Source organism: Artemia franciscana, chromosome 21 (genome assembly GCF_032884065.1).
Source record: "Artemia franciscana chromosome 21, ASM3288406v1, whole genome shotgun sequence".
In the NCBI taxonomy this organism is placed as follows: Eukaryota; Metazoa; Arthropoda; class Branchiopoda; order Anostraca; family Artemiidae; genus Artemia; species Artemia franciscana.
In genome coordinates this window covers 696,081-711,862 of record NC_088883.1, presented here as the reverse complement: position 1 = coordinate 711,862, position 15,782 = coordinate 696,081, and the positions used below count along the sequence as shown (strand labels likewise).

Genomic DNA, 15,782 nt, shown 5'->3' with positions numbered 1-15,782 from the left:
TTTTTCGTACTTGGCAAATACACTTCTCAAACGGATTTTTGCCCTCATCAGATTGGAGAAAATCTCTCCGGTTTATTCTTCGTCTTGTTCTTTTTTCGGGCAGCATGGCTGACCAGTAATAACTATTTTTTCGTAGGTGATTTTAAAAAATAAATGCGTCGTTAAAAAAGAAAAGGAATCAGTGAATTCAGCTCTCCCCTTCCCCTAATAAAAAGAAGTTAGGCTGCACTCTGACTAGATTTGGTAGAAGTCACATAACAAGAATAAAAAAGCCCTTGTGAAACGTAATTCAAAGCTCATCAAATTGGATTACGAACAACTAGAATAAACTTTTTCTTCTCCTATTTTCGCTTTTTGTGCAGCCATGTCTGATGTGATATGAATGACTTGTTCATCATACCCGATTTAAGGTGATACTGAGTGGTCGGTTAAAAGATCTCAGTGGTCTTAGATCTCATTCTACTCCAATAGGAGCGCCTTAGCTTCGCCTCGAGTTAAAACTGAGATAGACGGGTGCAATCGCCTCAATTGACCAAACCAACCGTGGAACTCTCAGCGTTTCATCATGAGCTTAACCACCGCATAATACAACGACTTTAAAATACTGGTTTGGTTTGGTCAATTGAGGCGATTGCACCCGTCTATCTCAGTTGAACTCTCAGCTACGCTGGCGCTCCTTCTTTGGAGTAGAATTACAATCAAACTTCAAACTTGGTAAGTTTTCGTTTAATTTATCAATTAATTACCATTTTTATGGCACTTGGTATTAACCAAGTGACATGTGGCGATCCAAAATTCTGTCGGTCTGTCTGTCTGTCGGTCTGTCTGTCTGTTGGTCTGTCCCGGTTTTTGCTACTTTAGACACTTCCAGGTAAGCTAGGATAATTGTTGTACGCTAGGGTTTATTCCGGGTTAAGTATATTCTAAATAGATGCAAGTGTCACTTGCACTTTAGTTTCTTTTAAGTTGTACAAATGGAAACAAGCAAGAATTAAAAGCAAAAGGTTAACAACCAATGTAAAAACAAATAATTTACTAAAATACACTTAAACTCACTGAAAAAGGAATACACTTGAATGCAGTGATTGGTAGAATTAACTGCTACCGAGTCTTGAACAACCGAATTTTACTTCTGACGCCTTTCAACAAACTTAATAGCAAACTTCGAGGTAATACTTGGAGGCTTTGCTTCTTTCCATGGCAATACCATTTTACAGAATGTTCACAATTTGTATGCAAAAGATTTTAGTTTCGAAATTCTGGCAGTGTGGTATTGCTACATGCAGCAAAAATGGCAATAAGGACCACTTCTTCTCTTGGTCTTGCATCATATCCAATAGTTTGTTGATTATTTATCCTCCATTTTAGGCTCACTTCAATTTCCTTCTCCAAAATATTTGCGAGGGGATGTTTGGAGACTTTGCTTCTCCTCATGAAAGCACCATTTTTTGCGGGGTTCAAAATTTGTTTGGAAAACATCGTACTTTCAAAATTCTGGCAGTAGGGTAACCGTAAACGAAGCAAGAATGGCAGCAAGGAGCACTCCAATTCTAGGTCTCGCACCATATCCGGTAGTTAGTTAATTGTTTATCCTCCATTTGAAGCTTACTTCAATTTCCCTCTTCAAAATGCCAAAAGAAATGGGAAATCAAGGTTTAAACCAAATTGATCGTGACCTGTCAGGGTCATCTGGGCCATGCATATGCACAACACCATGGTTGAAAGTTATCATGTCCCCGTTATTGGCACCATTGTTGTTGGTGTGAAGAACTCCCGGTCTATCGGCAGCATGACCACTCATTGGCCCAATATACACTGCCCAGCGACAATAGATGTTTTAGCGGCTTCGTTCAAATTCCAATAAATCCCCAGGTTTAAGATCCTGGTAATTTATATCGCAAGTTTTAGTATTTGCATGCCATTCCGAGACGTTTTGTCTTGAATCATCATTTTCTACCTGTAATTCCGGTAATGCTCTATGACCAAACTGGGAGCAACAAAACCAAAATGGGCTAGAAGAACCAAATTCTTAGTCTATCGAGTTAGAGAAAAGAAATATGTGGCCAGGGATTTCTCTTCTTCTATTTTTTGTACCTGCTGGATTCTGCAGCAACGAAATTTTTCGTACTTGCCATATACACTTGTCAAACGGATTTTTGCCCTCATCAGACTGGAGAAAATCTCTTTTGGGTATATTCTTCATCTTGTTCTTTTTTCGTGCAGCATGGGTGACCAGTAATTACTGGCTTTTCGTAGGTGATTTTAAAATAAAAATGCTTGATTAAAAAGAAAGGAATCAGTGAATTCAGCCCCCCCCCTTCCCCCAATAAAAAGAAGTTGGGCTGCATTATGACCAGAATTGGTAGAAGTTACATAACAAGAATAAAATTGCACTTGTGAAACATAATTCAAACCTCATCAGTTCGGAATACGAACAAATAGAAGAAGCTTTTTCTTCTCCTATTTTCGCTTTTTGTCTAGCCATGTCTGATGTGATATGAATGACTTGTTCATCATTACCGATTTAAGGTGATACTGAGTGGTCGGTTAAAAGTTATCCGACTAATTAACATAGATCTCGTTAATTACCATTTTTATGGCACTTGGTATTAACCAAGTGACATATAGTGATCGCAAATTCTGTCTGTCTGTCTATCTGTTGGTCTGTTCCGGTTTTGCTACTTTAAGCACTTCCAGGTAAGCTAGGACGATTTTTGTACGCTAGGGTTTATTCCGGGTTAAGTAGATTCTAAATAGATGCAAGTGTCACTTTCACTTTAGTTTCTTTTAAGTTGTTCAAATAGAAACTAGCAACAATTAAAAGCAAAAGGTTAACAACCATTGTAAAAACAAATAATTCACTAAAATACACTTTAAATTACTGAAAAAGGAATACACTTGAATACGGTGATCGGTAGAATTGACTGCTACCGAGTCTTGAACAACCGAATTTTACTTCTGACACCTTTCAACAAAGTTAATAGCAAACTGCGAGATAATACTTGAAGCCTTTGCTTCTCTCCATGGAAACACTATTTTACAGAATGTTCACAATTTGTATGCAAAAGATTGTAGTATCGAAAATATGGCAGTGGGGTATTGCTACATGCAGCAAAAATGGCAATAAAGACCACTTCTTCTCTTGGTCTTGCATCATATCCCGTAGTTTGTTGATTATTGATCCTCCATTTTTGATTCACTTTAATTTCCTTCTCCAAACTATTGCGAGGGGATGTTTAGTGACTTCGCTTCTCCCCATGAAAGCTCCATTTTGCGAAGTGTTCACAATTTGTATGAAAGACATTGTACTTTGAAAATTCTGTCAGTGGTGTAACCATAAATGAAGCAAGAATGACAGCAAGGAGCACTCCTACTCTAGGTCTCGCAACATATCCAGTAGTTAGTTGATTATTTATCCTCCATTTGAAGTTTACTTCGATTTCCTTCTCCAAAATGCCAAAGGAAATTAGAAGTCCAGGTTTAAACCAAATTGATTGTGACCTGTCAGTGTCATTTGGGCCATGCATATGCACAAGAACATGGTTGAAAGTTATTATGTTCCTGTTATTGGCAGCATTGTTGTTGGTGTGAAGAACTCCCGGTCTATCGGCAGCATGACCACTCATTGGCCCAATATACACTGCCCAGCGACAGTAGGAGATGTTGTAGCGGCTTTGTTCAAATTCCAATAAATCCCCAGGATTAAGATCCTGGTAATAAATATCGCAAGTTTCAGTATTTGCACGCCATTCCGAGACGTTATTTCGTGAATTATCATTTTCTACCGGTAATTGCGGTAATGCACTATGACCAAACTGGGAGCACAAAAACAAAAATGGGCTTGAAGAACCAAATTCTTAGTCTATCGAGTTGGAGAAGGAAAATATGTGGCTAGGGATTTCTCTTCTTCTATTTTTGTCCCTTCTGGATTCTGCAGCAATGAAATTTTTGTACTTGTCAAACGGATTTTTACCCTCATCAGACTGGAGGAAATCTCTTTTGGGTTTATTCTTCGTCTTGCACTCTTTTCGTACAGTTGAGCTGACCAATTATAACTGGGTTTTTGTAGGTGATTTTAAAATAAAAATGCGTAGATAAAAAAAGGAATCAGTGAATTCAGCCCTCCCTTTTTCCAACGACAAGAAGTTGGGCTGCACTATGACCAGATTTGGTAGAAGTCACGTGACAAGAATAAAAATGCAATTGTGAAACGTAATTCAAAGCTCATCAAATCGGATTATGAACAAATAGAATGAGCATTTTCTTCTTCTATTTTCGCTTTTTTTGCGGCCATGTCTGATTTGATATGAATGACTAGCTCATCATACCTGATTTAAGGTGATACTCAGTGGTCGGTTAAAAGTTATCCGACTAATTAACATAGAGCTCGTTAATTACCATTTTTATTGCACTTGGTATTATAACTATAATATATAACTCAGACTAAAAGATATAACCCAAATAAGGCGAGAATTTAACAGGAAAAAATTCTTGCACACTAGAATTGCTAATGTATTTTCAATTTTATCTTATTTTCAATTTTTTTTTCAAATAGTTTACTGAGAAGGTTTTGAGCAGGAGCTTTTCCCCCAGATATAACCCAAATAAGGTGAGGATTTAACAGAAAACAATTCTTGCACACTAGAATTGCTAATCTATTTTCAATTTTATCTTATTTTCAATTTTTTTTCCAAATAGTTTACTGAGAAGTTTTTGAGCAGGAGCTTTTTCAGTAATCATTTTCACTGCTAATGTCTCCTTTGATATTTTTTTCATACCAATTTTCTGAGTTGATTTTTTTTTTTTTAAATTTGTAAAACGTTTTTAAATGTCTTTTCCAGTTTCCTTCCGGAAGTTGTACTGGAATGAACCTTCTTGGAGGTGGTGATGTCAATGTTCGATCATGTGGAATACTGGTTAATAAATGGGTCATGTGAATCTGCATCTTTTAAGTATGAATATTTTCGCTGATAGTTCTCAAAGACGAGTTTTTCCAAATGCCATTGTAGAGACTCCTGTCTCGAAAGTTTTCTCTCATTTTCCTTTTTTCCATCCGGACTGTCAGCCATGTGGAAACGGAGGATTAAAACAAGGACAAATAAAGTTTTGTTCATGGTGCACTGATAATTTTTAGTTTGAATTTGTATTTGTTGCTTCTGATATTCTTATTGAATACCATAAAATATGATTATAAGAGATAAGTTATACCCCCCCCCTCCCACCATAGTTTCTTTTAAATAAAAGAATTAACCAATTTACATATAGCGATCGCAAATTCTGTCATTCTGTCTGTCTGTCTGTCGGTCTGTCTGTCTGTCTGTCTGTCGGTCTGTCCCGGTTTTGCTACTTCAGGCACTTCCAGGTAAGCTAGGACGATTGTTGTACGCTAGGGTTTAATCCGGGTTAAGTCGATTCTAAATAGATGCAATTGTCACTTTCACTTTAGTTTCTTTTAAGTTGTTCAAATGGAAACAAGCAACAGTTAAAAGCAAAAGGTTAACAACCAATGTAAAAACAAATAATTCAATAAAATACACTTACTCACTGAAAAAGGAATGCATTTAAATTCACTGATCGGTAGAATTGACTGCTACCGAGCCTTAAACAACCGAATTTTACTTCTGACACCTTTCAACAAAGTTAATAGCAAACTGCAAGGTAATACTTGGAGGCTTTGTTTCTCTCTATGGAAACACCATTTTACAGAATGTTCACAATTTGTATGCAAAAGAATGTAGTTTCGAAATTCTGGCAGGGGGGTATTGCTACATGCAGCAAAAATGGCAATAAGGACCACTTCTTCTCTTGGTCTTGCATCTTATCCAGTAGTTTGTTGATTATTGATCCTCCTTTTTAGGCTTACTTCAATTTCCTTCTCCAAACTATTACGAGGGGGTGTTTGAAGACTTTGCTTCTCCCCATGGAAGCACCATTTTGCGAAGTGTTCACAATTTGTATAAAAGACATTGTACTTTGAAAATTCTGGTAGTGGGGTAACCGTAAATGAAGCAAGAATGGTAGCAAGGAGCACTCGTACTCTAGGTCTCGCAACATACCCGGTAGTTAGTTGATTATTTACCCACTATTTGACGCTTACTTCTATTTACTTTTCCATAATGCCAAAGAAAATGGGAAATCCAGGTTTAAGCCAAATTAATCGTGACTTGTCAGGGTCATCTGGGCCATGCATATGCACAACAATATGGTTGAAAGTTATCATGTCCCCGTTATTGGCAGCAATGTTGTTGGTGTGAAGAACTCCCGGTCTATCGGCAGCATGGCCACTCATTGGCCCAATATACACTGCCCAGTGACAGTAGGAGATGTTATAGCGGCTTCGTATAAATTCCATTAAATCCCCAGGTTTAAGATCTTGGTAATTTATATCGCAAGTTTTAGTATTTGCACGCCATTCCGAGACGTTATATTGTGAATCAACATTTTCTACCGGTAATTTCGGTAATGCACTATGACCCAACTGGGAGCAACAAAACAAAAATGGGCTTGAAGAACCAAATTCTTAGTCTTATCTAGTTGGAGAAGGGAAATATGTGGCTAGGGATTTTTCTTCTTCTATTTTTGTCCCTGCTGGATTCTGCAGCATTGAAATTTTTCGTACTTGTCAAATACACTTGTCAAGCGGATGTTTGCCCTCATCAGACTGGAGAAAATCTCTTTTGCGTTTATTCTTCGTCTTGTTCTTTTTTCGTGCAGCATGGCTGACCAGTAATAACTGGTTTTTCGTAGGTGATTTAAATATATAAAATGCGTAGGTAAAAAAAAAGGAATCAGTGAATTCAGCCCCCCCCCCTTCCCCCAATGAAAAGAAGTTTGGCTGCACTATGACCAGATTTGGTAGAAGTCACATAATAAGAATAAAAATGCACATGTAAAACGTAATTCAAAGCCCATCAAATCGGATTACGAACAAATAGAATTAGCCTTTTCTTCTCCTATTTTCGCTTTTTGTGTAGCCATGCCTGATGTGATATGAATAACTAGTTCATCATACCTGATTTAAGGTTATACTGAGTGGTCGGTTAAAAGTTATCCGAATAATTAACATAGAACTCGTTAATTACCATTTTTATGGCACTTGGTATTAACCAAGTGACATATAGCGATCGCAAACTCTGTCGGTCTGTCTGTCTGTCTGTTGGTCTGTCCCGGGTTTGCTACTTTAGGCACTTTCAGGTAAGCTAGGACGATTGTTGTACGCTAGGGTTTATTTCGGGTTAAGTAGATTCTAAATAGATGCAAGTGTCACTTTCACTTTAGTTTCTTTTAAGTTAATCAAATGGAAAGAAGCAACAATTAAAAGCAAAATTTTAACAACCAATGAAAAAATAAATAATTCACTAAAATACACTTAAACTCACTGAAAAAGGAATGCACTTGAATTCACTGATCGGAGAATTGACTTCTACTGAGTCTTGAGCAACCGAATTTTACTTCTGACACCTTTCTACAAAGTTAATAGCAAACTGAGAGGTAATGCTTGGAGGCTTTGCTTCTCTCCATGGAAGCACCATTTTAAAGAATGTTCAGTATGTTTCTCGTTGTGGCCGCAATCAGGGAGGACCCGGGATCTAATTCAATCACAAACATATTCCATAGCATTGGTACAAAACCTTTTTTGGTCCGCGTACTGTAGTCAAGGCCCAAAAAGGTTGCGTGCCTCGTGCTTTAGAATCGTTGTTTTAGTTTCTCCTCAACTAAGATCAAATCGTCAAAAACACAATATTTATTGTCATATATAACGGAGTATAAAAGTTTACAATCACGTATAAAAATCAATGTGGTACTTAAGTGTTACTTCTAATTTTTTAATTTTTTTTTAATTTCTTTTCAAAGTCGACTGCCTTAGAATCAAAACTTTTAGGTACTAATAGATCAACCATTTCACCTTTAAAATCAATAATAATACCAATTTATTTCCATCTTTAGTTGTAAAACATTCCATTGTCGTAATCACGTTTTTCATTCAAATGTATAATCTTCTTTCCTAATATTTCAAATGTCTTTATTTTCCATTTTAATTTTGCTTAAAACTTCCTCTGTTTAATAGTAAGTAATTTTATTGAACAAATTTCCGCGTCAAAAATAATTTATATATGAACATATTACTTACTATCAATCATCTTTATAATTGTTCTTCTTTCTCAAAGTATTGCGCAGTAAATGTTGTATGAATTAGCAGGTACTTTACCTAATGAAATTTTTTTTCTATATCAGCAGTCGATCCACTTCAATAAATATTCGATTCGTGCTTTGAAACATCAAAAAAAAAATTAAAGACATTCCTTTTTTAATATTATTATAAAAACCGTTTGTTTATATTCTTTAATCATTTTTGTTTATTCTAACTGTAAAAATCGTTGATAATTGTTAGAATAATCTTCAGCAGCATTGCTGAAATCACATTTCAAATCTTCTTGTGGATATTTACATTCATCTACTGTCACTTCAATTCTGTCGTTCATATGGTCAAATACCTTATTGTTTTGCGTATAACTGTTATCTTCTTCAGATTTCTATAACACAAAAACAATTTTATTTGTAGTATAGAGTTCACTGACTACCCTTATGTTAATTCTTTATCCGTTTTATTGTCACTTTTATAGGTATTACACACTTCCAATCTTAATTCAAATGAGCCTTCCTCTCCTAATGCAGATTTTAATTATTCTTCCTTTTTCGTTAATGCAGCTTCTAATTGAATTGATATGGGTAAACTTAGAAGTAACACTAGCAGTCCTGGTAAGTGGGATGTAATGCTCGTATATCATATCTAATATATTGTTGCTTGTCAATATTTAGGTCAATGTTGTAATTGGATAACGAAATATACTCAAAACCTCCCTCTTTACAGATCATATTTCTCTTAGATCCTTCCTAATGACATCCTCCCTCCTTATTTGCAAAGCTCCTGCTTTTCGTTTTGCCAGCACGCACGATCTTTAGAAATTTATTATCGTTCATTCATGGAATGCTTTCTAGCCATTCTAGCAAAGAGTGAGAGAGAAAGAGAGAGAGAGATAGGTTTATTTAAACAACATCGTTGCTAACAGCTAATTTGCGTTGCTTCACTATGCTAAATAACAAATTAACCAAAAAAAAGAAGAAAATATCACTCGGCTTTGTTAAGCAAATCCGTAAAAAAAGGTACAAACGAATTTGCGTGGCGGTTCGTGCGTGAAGCTACTGGAACCAGTTTATTTTGGTGACGCGTACGGTTGTTGGGCGGTGCAGTAGGTGGTAAGATGTCTCGATGCTGGGGTTTAGAGAGAAGAAACTTTCCAAACCTCAGGATAATCTGCTCGTATCTTTGGGCCAACGTGGGGAGGTCGAGTTTAACAAGCGCTTCACCATAAGATAGTTGTCGATCGCCCATAATAATGAACACGGCTCGCTTTTGCACCGACTCAAGTTCTTGGATGAGGTATACAGTACGCAGTGCTGCAGGCCCCCATATTGGGCTTGCATATTCCAGAACTGGACGGACGTATGTAAGATAAGCTAGCAATAGGCACTGGACATCACAGCCAAATCTACGCATTGTACTCAAAGACTGCAGGCATGCATTCGCGTTTTTAACAACATTTTCAACGTGCAAGCCGAAAAAAATATCACTCGAAAAAGTAACTCCCAAAATCTTTATTGAGTCGACAATCGGAAACGGAACATACGGTTGGCTGAATGTGCGCTTCAACGGATTAAAGCGTAAGACCTTTGACTTATTCGTGTTAATGATCAATTTAGAGACATTGCACTCGGCAATAAACGCATCGAAGAAATCGTCACTGAACTCTTTCTTAACAATCCCGTTTTCAACTAAGTATTTCAATAGAAAAGAGATATCGTCTATAAACTTGTAATGATCCTCATCTTTGACTAGTAGGTAGTTGATCACGGCTATAAATACAATGGCAGCCAACTTTGTGCCCTGCGGAGCTCCACATGTTATACCTGTCCAATTGGAGTCAGAATCCCCCCTCAAACAGGGCATAAACACGCTGTTTCCTATTAGATAAGAAATCCATAATCACGGATAACACGCGCTTTTTCGCACCCATTATCTTCAAATTTTTGCCAGCAATCAGGTGGTTAATGAAATCAAAAGCTTTTTGGGAGTCTATTGCACCTAGATCGAGGAACCGATTACCTTTATCCAGCCATGTAAGTATACAATCATACATGCGCACTAGATAAACTGTAGTACTGCACTCCTGGAGTCCACCATACTGGTACTTATCGATAGAAGAACTGATTTGGTCGAGCAATCGACGGAGTACAAATGCTTCCGTAACTTTAGCCACGCAGGGGGATATCGAAATAGGACGCAATTCATCACATGCTTTAGGGGGGCTTGACTTCGGAATAACCCGGATATATGCCTTTTTCCAAATATCCTGGAAAGTACCAAGCATGAAACACAGGTTAATCAACAAGGATAATGGCCAGGCAATGAAGGGGGCGTATTCACGAACAAGTTTTACAGGAAGTTCCGAAGGATAGGATGCACTGTTGGGCTGAATTTTCATTAATTCTTTGAAGACGTCTTCTTCAGTGACTTCAATAACTTCATCTTCTGAGCAGCCGTACAAGAGATCGGCTTTTTGGGACTCGGTGGGTGGAGGGTGGGTGGAGGGTGGGTTGTGCAGATTTCAGTGAGGAAGGAGTTCACATCTGTCGCAGTGAGAAGTTTGCCACTATCATCCAATATTCTCACACTATAGAGGTATTGGATTTTCCCGACATTTTTCGAACAGACTGATGCCATTTCTTTGGATTACTGACGCGCATAGGTGACACTGATAAACGGCCATATTGAAGTTTGGCCTTCCGTATTACAGTGACGGTGTAATTTCGTAGTTTCTTTGCGTTTACTACATCTCCGATAGAATATAGGTGGCATCTCTCTCGGATGAGTTTCTTTATGGCAGGGGTAATCCATGGCTTATCAAACTCACTAATGATAACTGACTTGGTGGGAAAGATTTCGGTGTATTTGGAGTATAGAATGTCACTGAATCTTTTAGTCTTTTCGTGGATGCTCGAATCTCCGTCAACTTCTGGGAAATCATAATTGCCTATCCACTGACCATAGGCTCGAATGGCAGAGTCCGTCAGCGGGTAACCACGCGGCTTAGTTTAGGCATGGGCAATGAACTGTGGGCTTTCAACAGAATAGCAAAAGGGTCAGACTTGGCCACTGGTCCAAGAGAAACAGGATTACAGTAGTGGGACTCACAGTTCGTAAGAATGAGATCCAGAATGCTGCCTGAGACGTGAGTAGGCATGTGAACCACTTGTTTAAGGGATAGACTGGATGAAAGGCAGCCTTTTTTCGTCTGGTTGAAGTCGCCTGCTATGATAAAAGCAGGATTACTATAGTGGATCCGAAGCACATCAACAGTCTTTTGCAAGTAAGAGACAAGGTCTCGGCGATTCTTTGCACTTTCTGGGTAATATACTGATGCCACAATTATGCACGAGTATAAGCGGGGCAAGTAAGTCGGTCTGCACATCGCCCAGATTACTTCATGGTCCGGATTAGCGAGATCAGAAAGGAGTTTACAGGGTATATCTTCTCTTACAAACAGACCAACACCGCCCCCAAGTTTCGATAGACCACGATTAGAGCGAGTGTTCAAGAACACAGAGTATCCAGCCACACGACCTGTATTTTCATCGAAGTTCCATGTTTCAGTAACGGCTGCTATGGCAATGTTGTTCTGGCGAATAACAGCTTCAAAATCTTCTGTTTTGTTGCACAGCGATCTAGTGTTGCAAACGAGGAAGTTAGGAAGGCCACGACGAGCGTTGAATGTAACAGGTCTTAGGATAGGAGGCAGCTCATTGGCATAGTCGTTAACGGGCAAACTGTCGAAGCGTTCGATTACGGGTAAGTCTGTGAGACTCGATTCAGTCGGTCTGCCTACATTGGTGCGGGTGTCGCTTAGAGCGGATAAGTTACTCGGTTCCACTAGGGGATTCCTCCTCTCAGAAACGCGTTTACCACTTCTGCAACCGCGACTCGTTTTAATGGGAGGCTTAGAAGTAGTTCTACTGTGAACAGTGCTGACATCTAAAAAAGGGACGGTAGCAGCATTTGGTGGCTTTGTCAGGAGATTAAAAGTCACCAAGTTCAAAAAAGTAGATGGCGCCACCGTATACAGGGGTGAAGAAAGGTCAAATAAAGTATCTTTCCTGTACTTAATTTGCATATTGATGGCACAGAAAACTGTCAGGATAGCCACTGCTTTAACTGGTTACCCAAGCTACTGAAATAACTCAAAAACAAGGGAAGCGTAAGGACCCCCTCACCTATTCCCCGCAATTTACGGGTAACTGAATACCAGCGGGTACAATACGGCACATCCGGGGGTTTCCTTCCCCTCTTCTGCTTGTTCTGAGAAAAAAATCAGCACTTAATGAAAGGTTTCTCCAAATGTAAAAGATAAACGAATCAGTGTAATTAATCTGCGGACTTTTGGAATACAGATACTTGGCAACTATAGACCGGCGCTATATGAAAAGCCACAAAAATATTGCTACATGAAAAAGGCGATGTAGATGGCGAGCTGGTCAATATGAGATATCAGTGGCGAGCTGGTCAATATGTTGATATCAGTATCCGAGGAAATTCCGATATCAAAATGGTATTTGAGAAGTATCAAAATGTAAAAAATAGAGAGAAAACGTTCTGCTTTTCATTTGCTTCCTAAGTGCGTAATTTAACAGATCATTTTTTGGCATATCACTTGCTGTGTGGAATTAGTTTTGACAAGAGCAAGGTCAGACTAATATTGATTTTTATTCATCAGTTCAACAGGAAAAGATTCACAGCACTAACAGTTCCCTAGTATAATCCAATTCATGCCTATTTTATATTCATTTCACTAGATTGTTTCGTATGGTGGATTTTCAGCCACAAATTGAATAGATAAAAATGTTTGAACTAGTGTTAGCTGATGTGTGCTATTAGGCAAAAGATATTAGCGCTTTTGGAATAACGTGATTATGAATCATGTCTTGAAAATGAGATAAATCTAAATGCTGTAATTGATTAGTTGGTGAAAATCTTCAGAGATGCATCTAAAAAATTTAAATTGAGTTGGCTAGATTGGCGAAAGCAAAGGAACCGCAAGTGTCTCATTAGGAACAGCATTTTGTTAATGTCTATTTTTGTTAGTGGTATGTAAAAAAAGCAAGGCTCTATACACATTGTGTATAAATGTAAAAATTGCAGAGAAGATATTTTCATGACCCTCAGGCAGTTGGTTATTTCAGAAAATAGACACACATGGCGTTTTGTTTCATAGATGTGATCTAGGCCATAAATTGGACTTTACCTTTATACAGTTTTTGACATTAGATATTTGGTTACAGCAGTTATTGGCTTTGCTTTTAACTGCCATGAGCTTTGTTCTTTAGGCAGTCCTCTTTTATTAACTAGACCTATCCTGACAGCTGGAGCTGTCATAGGGCACTATGGGCCATTGAATTCCGGTCTCTTGTGACATTCTAGGGGACGTTTTCCTCTTTTTAGAATTTTTATAGTATAATAGAAACAGTCTCAAAACTTTTCAATCTAAGCTTTTTCGTTTGAATCGTCGGAGTCATAATCAAATCTCAGCCTTGAAACTTGGAATGTATACTACAGCCCTCATTGTGAAAGTTTTTTTCTTCTAATAGTCCAAACTGAGAATCCAGATCAGAATGTGAAAACCAGTTTGTTGTATCTTCATTCTTTTTTTGCAAAATTGTTGTGAAAAGGCGAATATCATAACTTTGAAAATACTGAGATTGACCACTACATCAGAGATGCGAACAACTTCGAAAATATTGAGATTGGCCACAGCATTGGAGATGTGAACAACTTTGAAAATATTAAGATTGGTCACAACATGTGGTTTTTTTCTCGAACGCTATTTTTGTTTGTATCTTTCCTTCTTTAAAATAGCTATATACCAACCATAGCCGTTGGCAGAGGTTGAGTAAAAGGCATTGGAATTGCCATTCATAGCTTAAACAAAACAGTGTAAATGCTTAGTTTTTACTGTTTTGTGATCGTAAAAAGTAATTTGACATACCAAGATTTTACATGGGATACTCCGCTTGTGAGATCCAGTCTCAGTGAATATCTGTTATGACGGTCTTATTGGCACTCCCTTACGCAGCACTTGTTATATCGTTGCTTGCATGTGTAATGGGGCGCTTAATTATATAATAAATTTTATGTTAGTTCTAAAATTCTTTTACTCTGACTGAATCCATATCTCTTTTTGCCTTGAATTTATCTGTTCCTCAGTTTGTCTTGTTGCATGTAAGCCTTTTGAATTGCTGCTGTCAGTTTAGTCAGCTTTAGGAGCTAATGCTTCGACTGTTCTTTAAGATTTTCTTTATATACAGATGCCTAAAATCGTGTTTTTGTCTTCTTTTTTTTGAAGATTATAACTTCATGGGTTATTTCGTGCTTAAATTCCATACTTGCTTTGAAAACAACAATGTAGAAATCATTTTCAGGTACGGGCTTTGTACCCTTGTAATGAAACTTTTATTTCATGAAAAATTGGGAAAGTACTTCATTAATTGATATCTTATGACCTTCATAGTAGACCCAAATAGTAGTTCAACTTAGAGTAGGAACTGGCAGTATGTCGACACTAATTAAACTTTATCTTGAATTTGGCGACACCTGCCATTTTAATGCGTAATAATAAGAATAAATAATTTTATTATTGAAATTGGTAAGACCGAGGTAGTAATAAGTGTCTCATCTAAGTTCCTGATGCAAATCCCTAGTGTTACCAAAAGCTAGATGGTATTAATATTTTTTTTTTTACACGTGTAAGTTTCCACTGTGTAGAATTACCCATACTCTTAGATTGGACCATTAATCAACGATTCAGAAATCAGAACAGTTAAAGCTGTATATAATACTTACCTTAGATCCTCCTGCGCCATGAGTAACGCATAGGGTGGCGACAAAGCCTCTTCATTCATCACAAATCTGTGCGGCTTCAGTGATATCTTCCCATTGTGGAGCGAGGGAAATGTTGGCTTCTTTCAGGTCCCGATCATACTGCCTCTGCAGCGCGTGTTTTGGTCAGCCTCGTCTTCGTCTTCCTTCAGGGTGCCACTGATACACCCTTGAGGGCAGTCTGTCTTCGGGCATGCGTAGAACATGACCCAAATATGTCCATCTTCGTTTCTTCATAACTTCGGTCGCTATGGGCTGGTTTGTTTTCAGCAGGATTTCTCTATTGGTAATTTTCTGATGCCAACTGATTTTGAGGATCCTTCAAAGGCAAATGTTTTCAAATCCAAGGATACGTTTCTCAAGTTGTTGGTTCAGTTTCCAACATTCACTGGCGTACATCAATATAGAAAACACATTGCTGTTGAACAGGCGCAATTTTAAACGAAGTGAGTACTTTTTACTTTTCCAAATTGGTGTTAGTCTGTTGAAGGCATCTGATGCTTTTCCAATCCTTCTCTTGATTTCAAATGTTACATCGCCAGTATTTTCTATCCAGCTTCCTAAGTATTTAAATTCTTGGACATGTTCAACAGTTTTATCGGAGCATTGGAGAGCTAGGGGGGGGGAGCCAGATGTGGACATACTTTTTGATTTGTCGACGTTGATAGACAATCCGACCTCTCGGGCTTTTTCTAAGATTTCATAAAATAGCAGCTGTAATTGATCCTGGGCGTCTCCTAGCAGTAGTATATCATCTGCAAAGTCAAGATCCGCGAGTTGCTTGCTGCTGACG

The 15,782-nt window shown here is 38.0% G+C and overlaps 2 protein-coding genes across 5 annotated transcripts in view; one reads left to right on the top strand and one right to left on the bottom strand.

Moving 5' to 3' along the window:
• LOC136041025 (microtubule-actin cross-linking factor 1-like) overlaps window positions 1-15,782 on the top strand; it is a 215,312-nt gene that overhangs the window by 63,629 nt on the left and 135,901 nt on the right. Inside the window, exon 10 of one of the 4 annotated variants that reach the window (XM_065725543.1) lies at window positions 4,842-5,219. The exons of the other annotated variants lie outside the window; for them this stretch is intronic. The gene's annotated coding sequence lies outside the window, so the exon portion shown is untranslated. Of the gene's footprint in view, window positions 1-4,841; window positions 5,220-15,782 lie in introns of those variants that run through there. 4 annotated transcript variants of the gene reach the window in all.
• Window positions 9,984-10,544, bottom strand: LOC136041086 (uncharacterized). The gene has a single exon (XM_065725640.1). It carries the CDS (start codon window positions 10,542-10,544, stop codon window positions 9,984-9,986), a length of 561 nt encoding a protein of 186 aa, XP_065581712.1.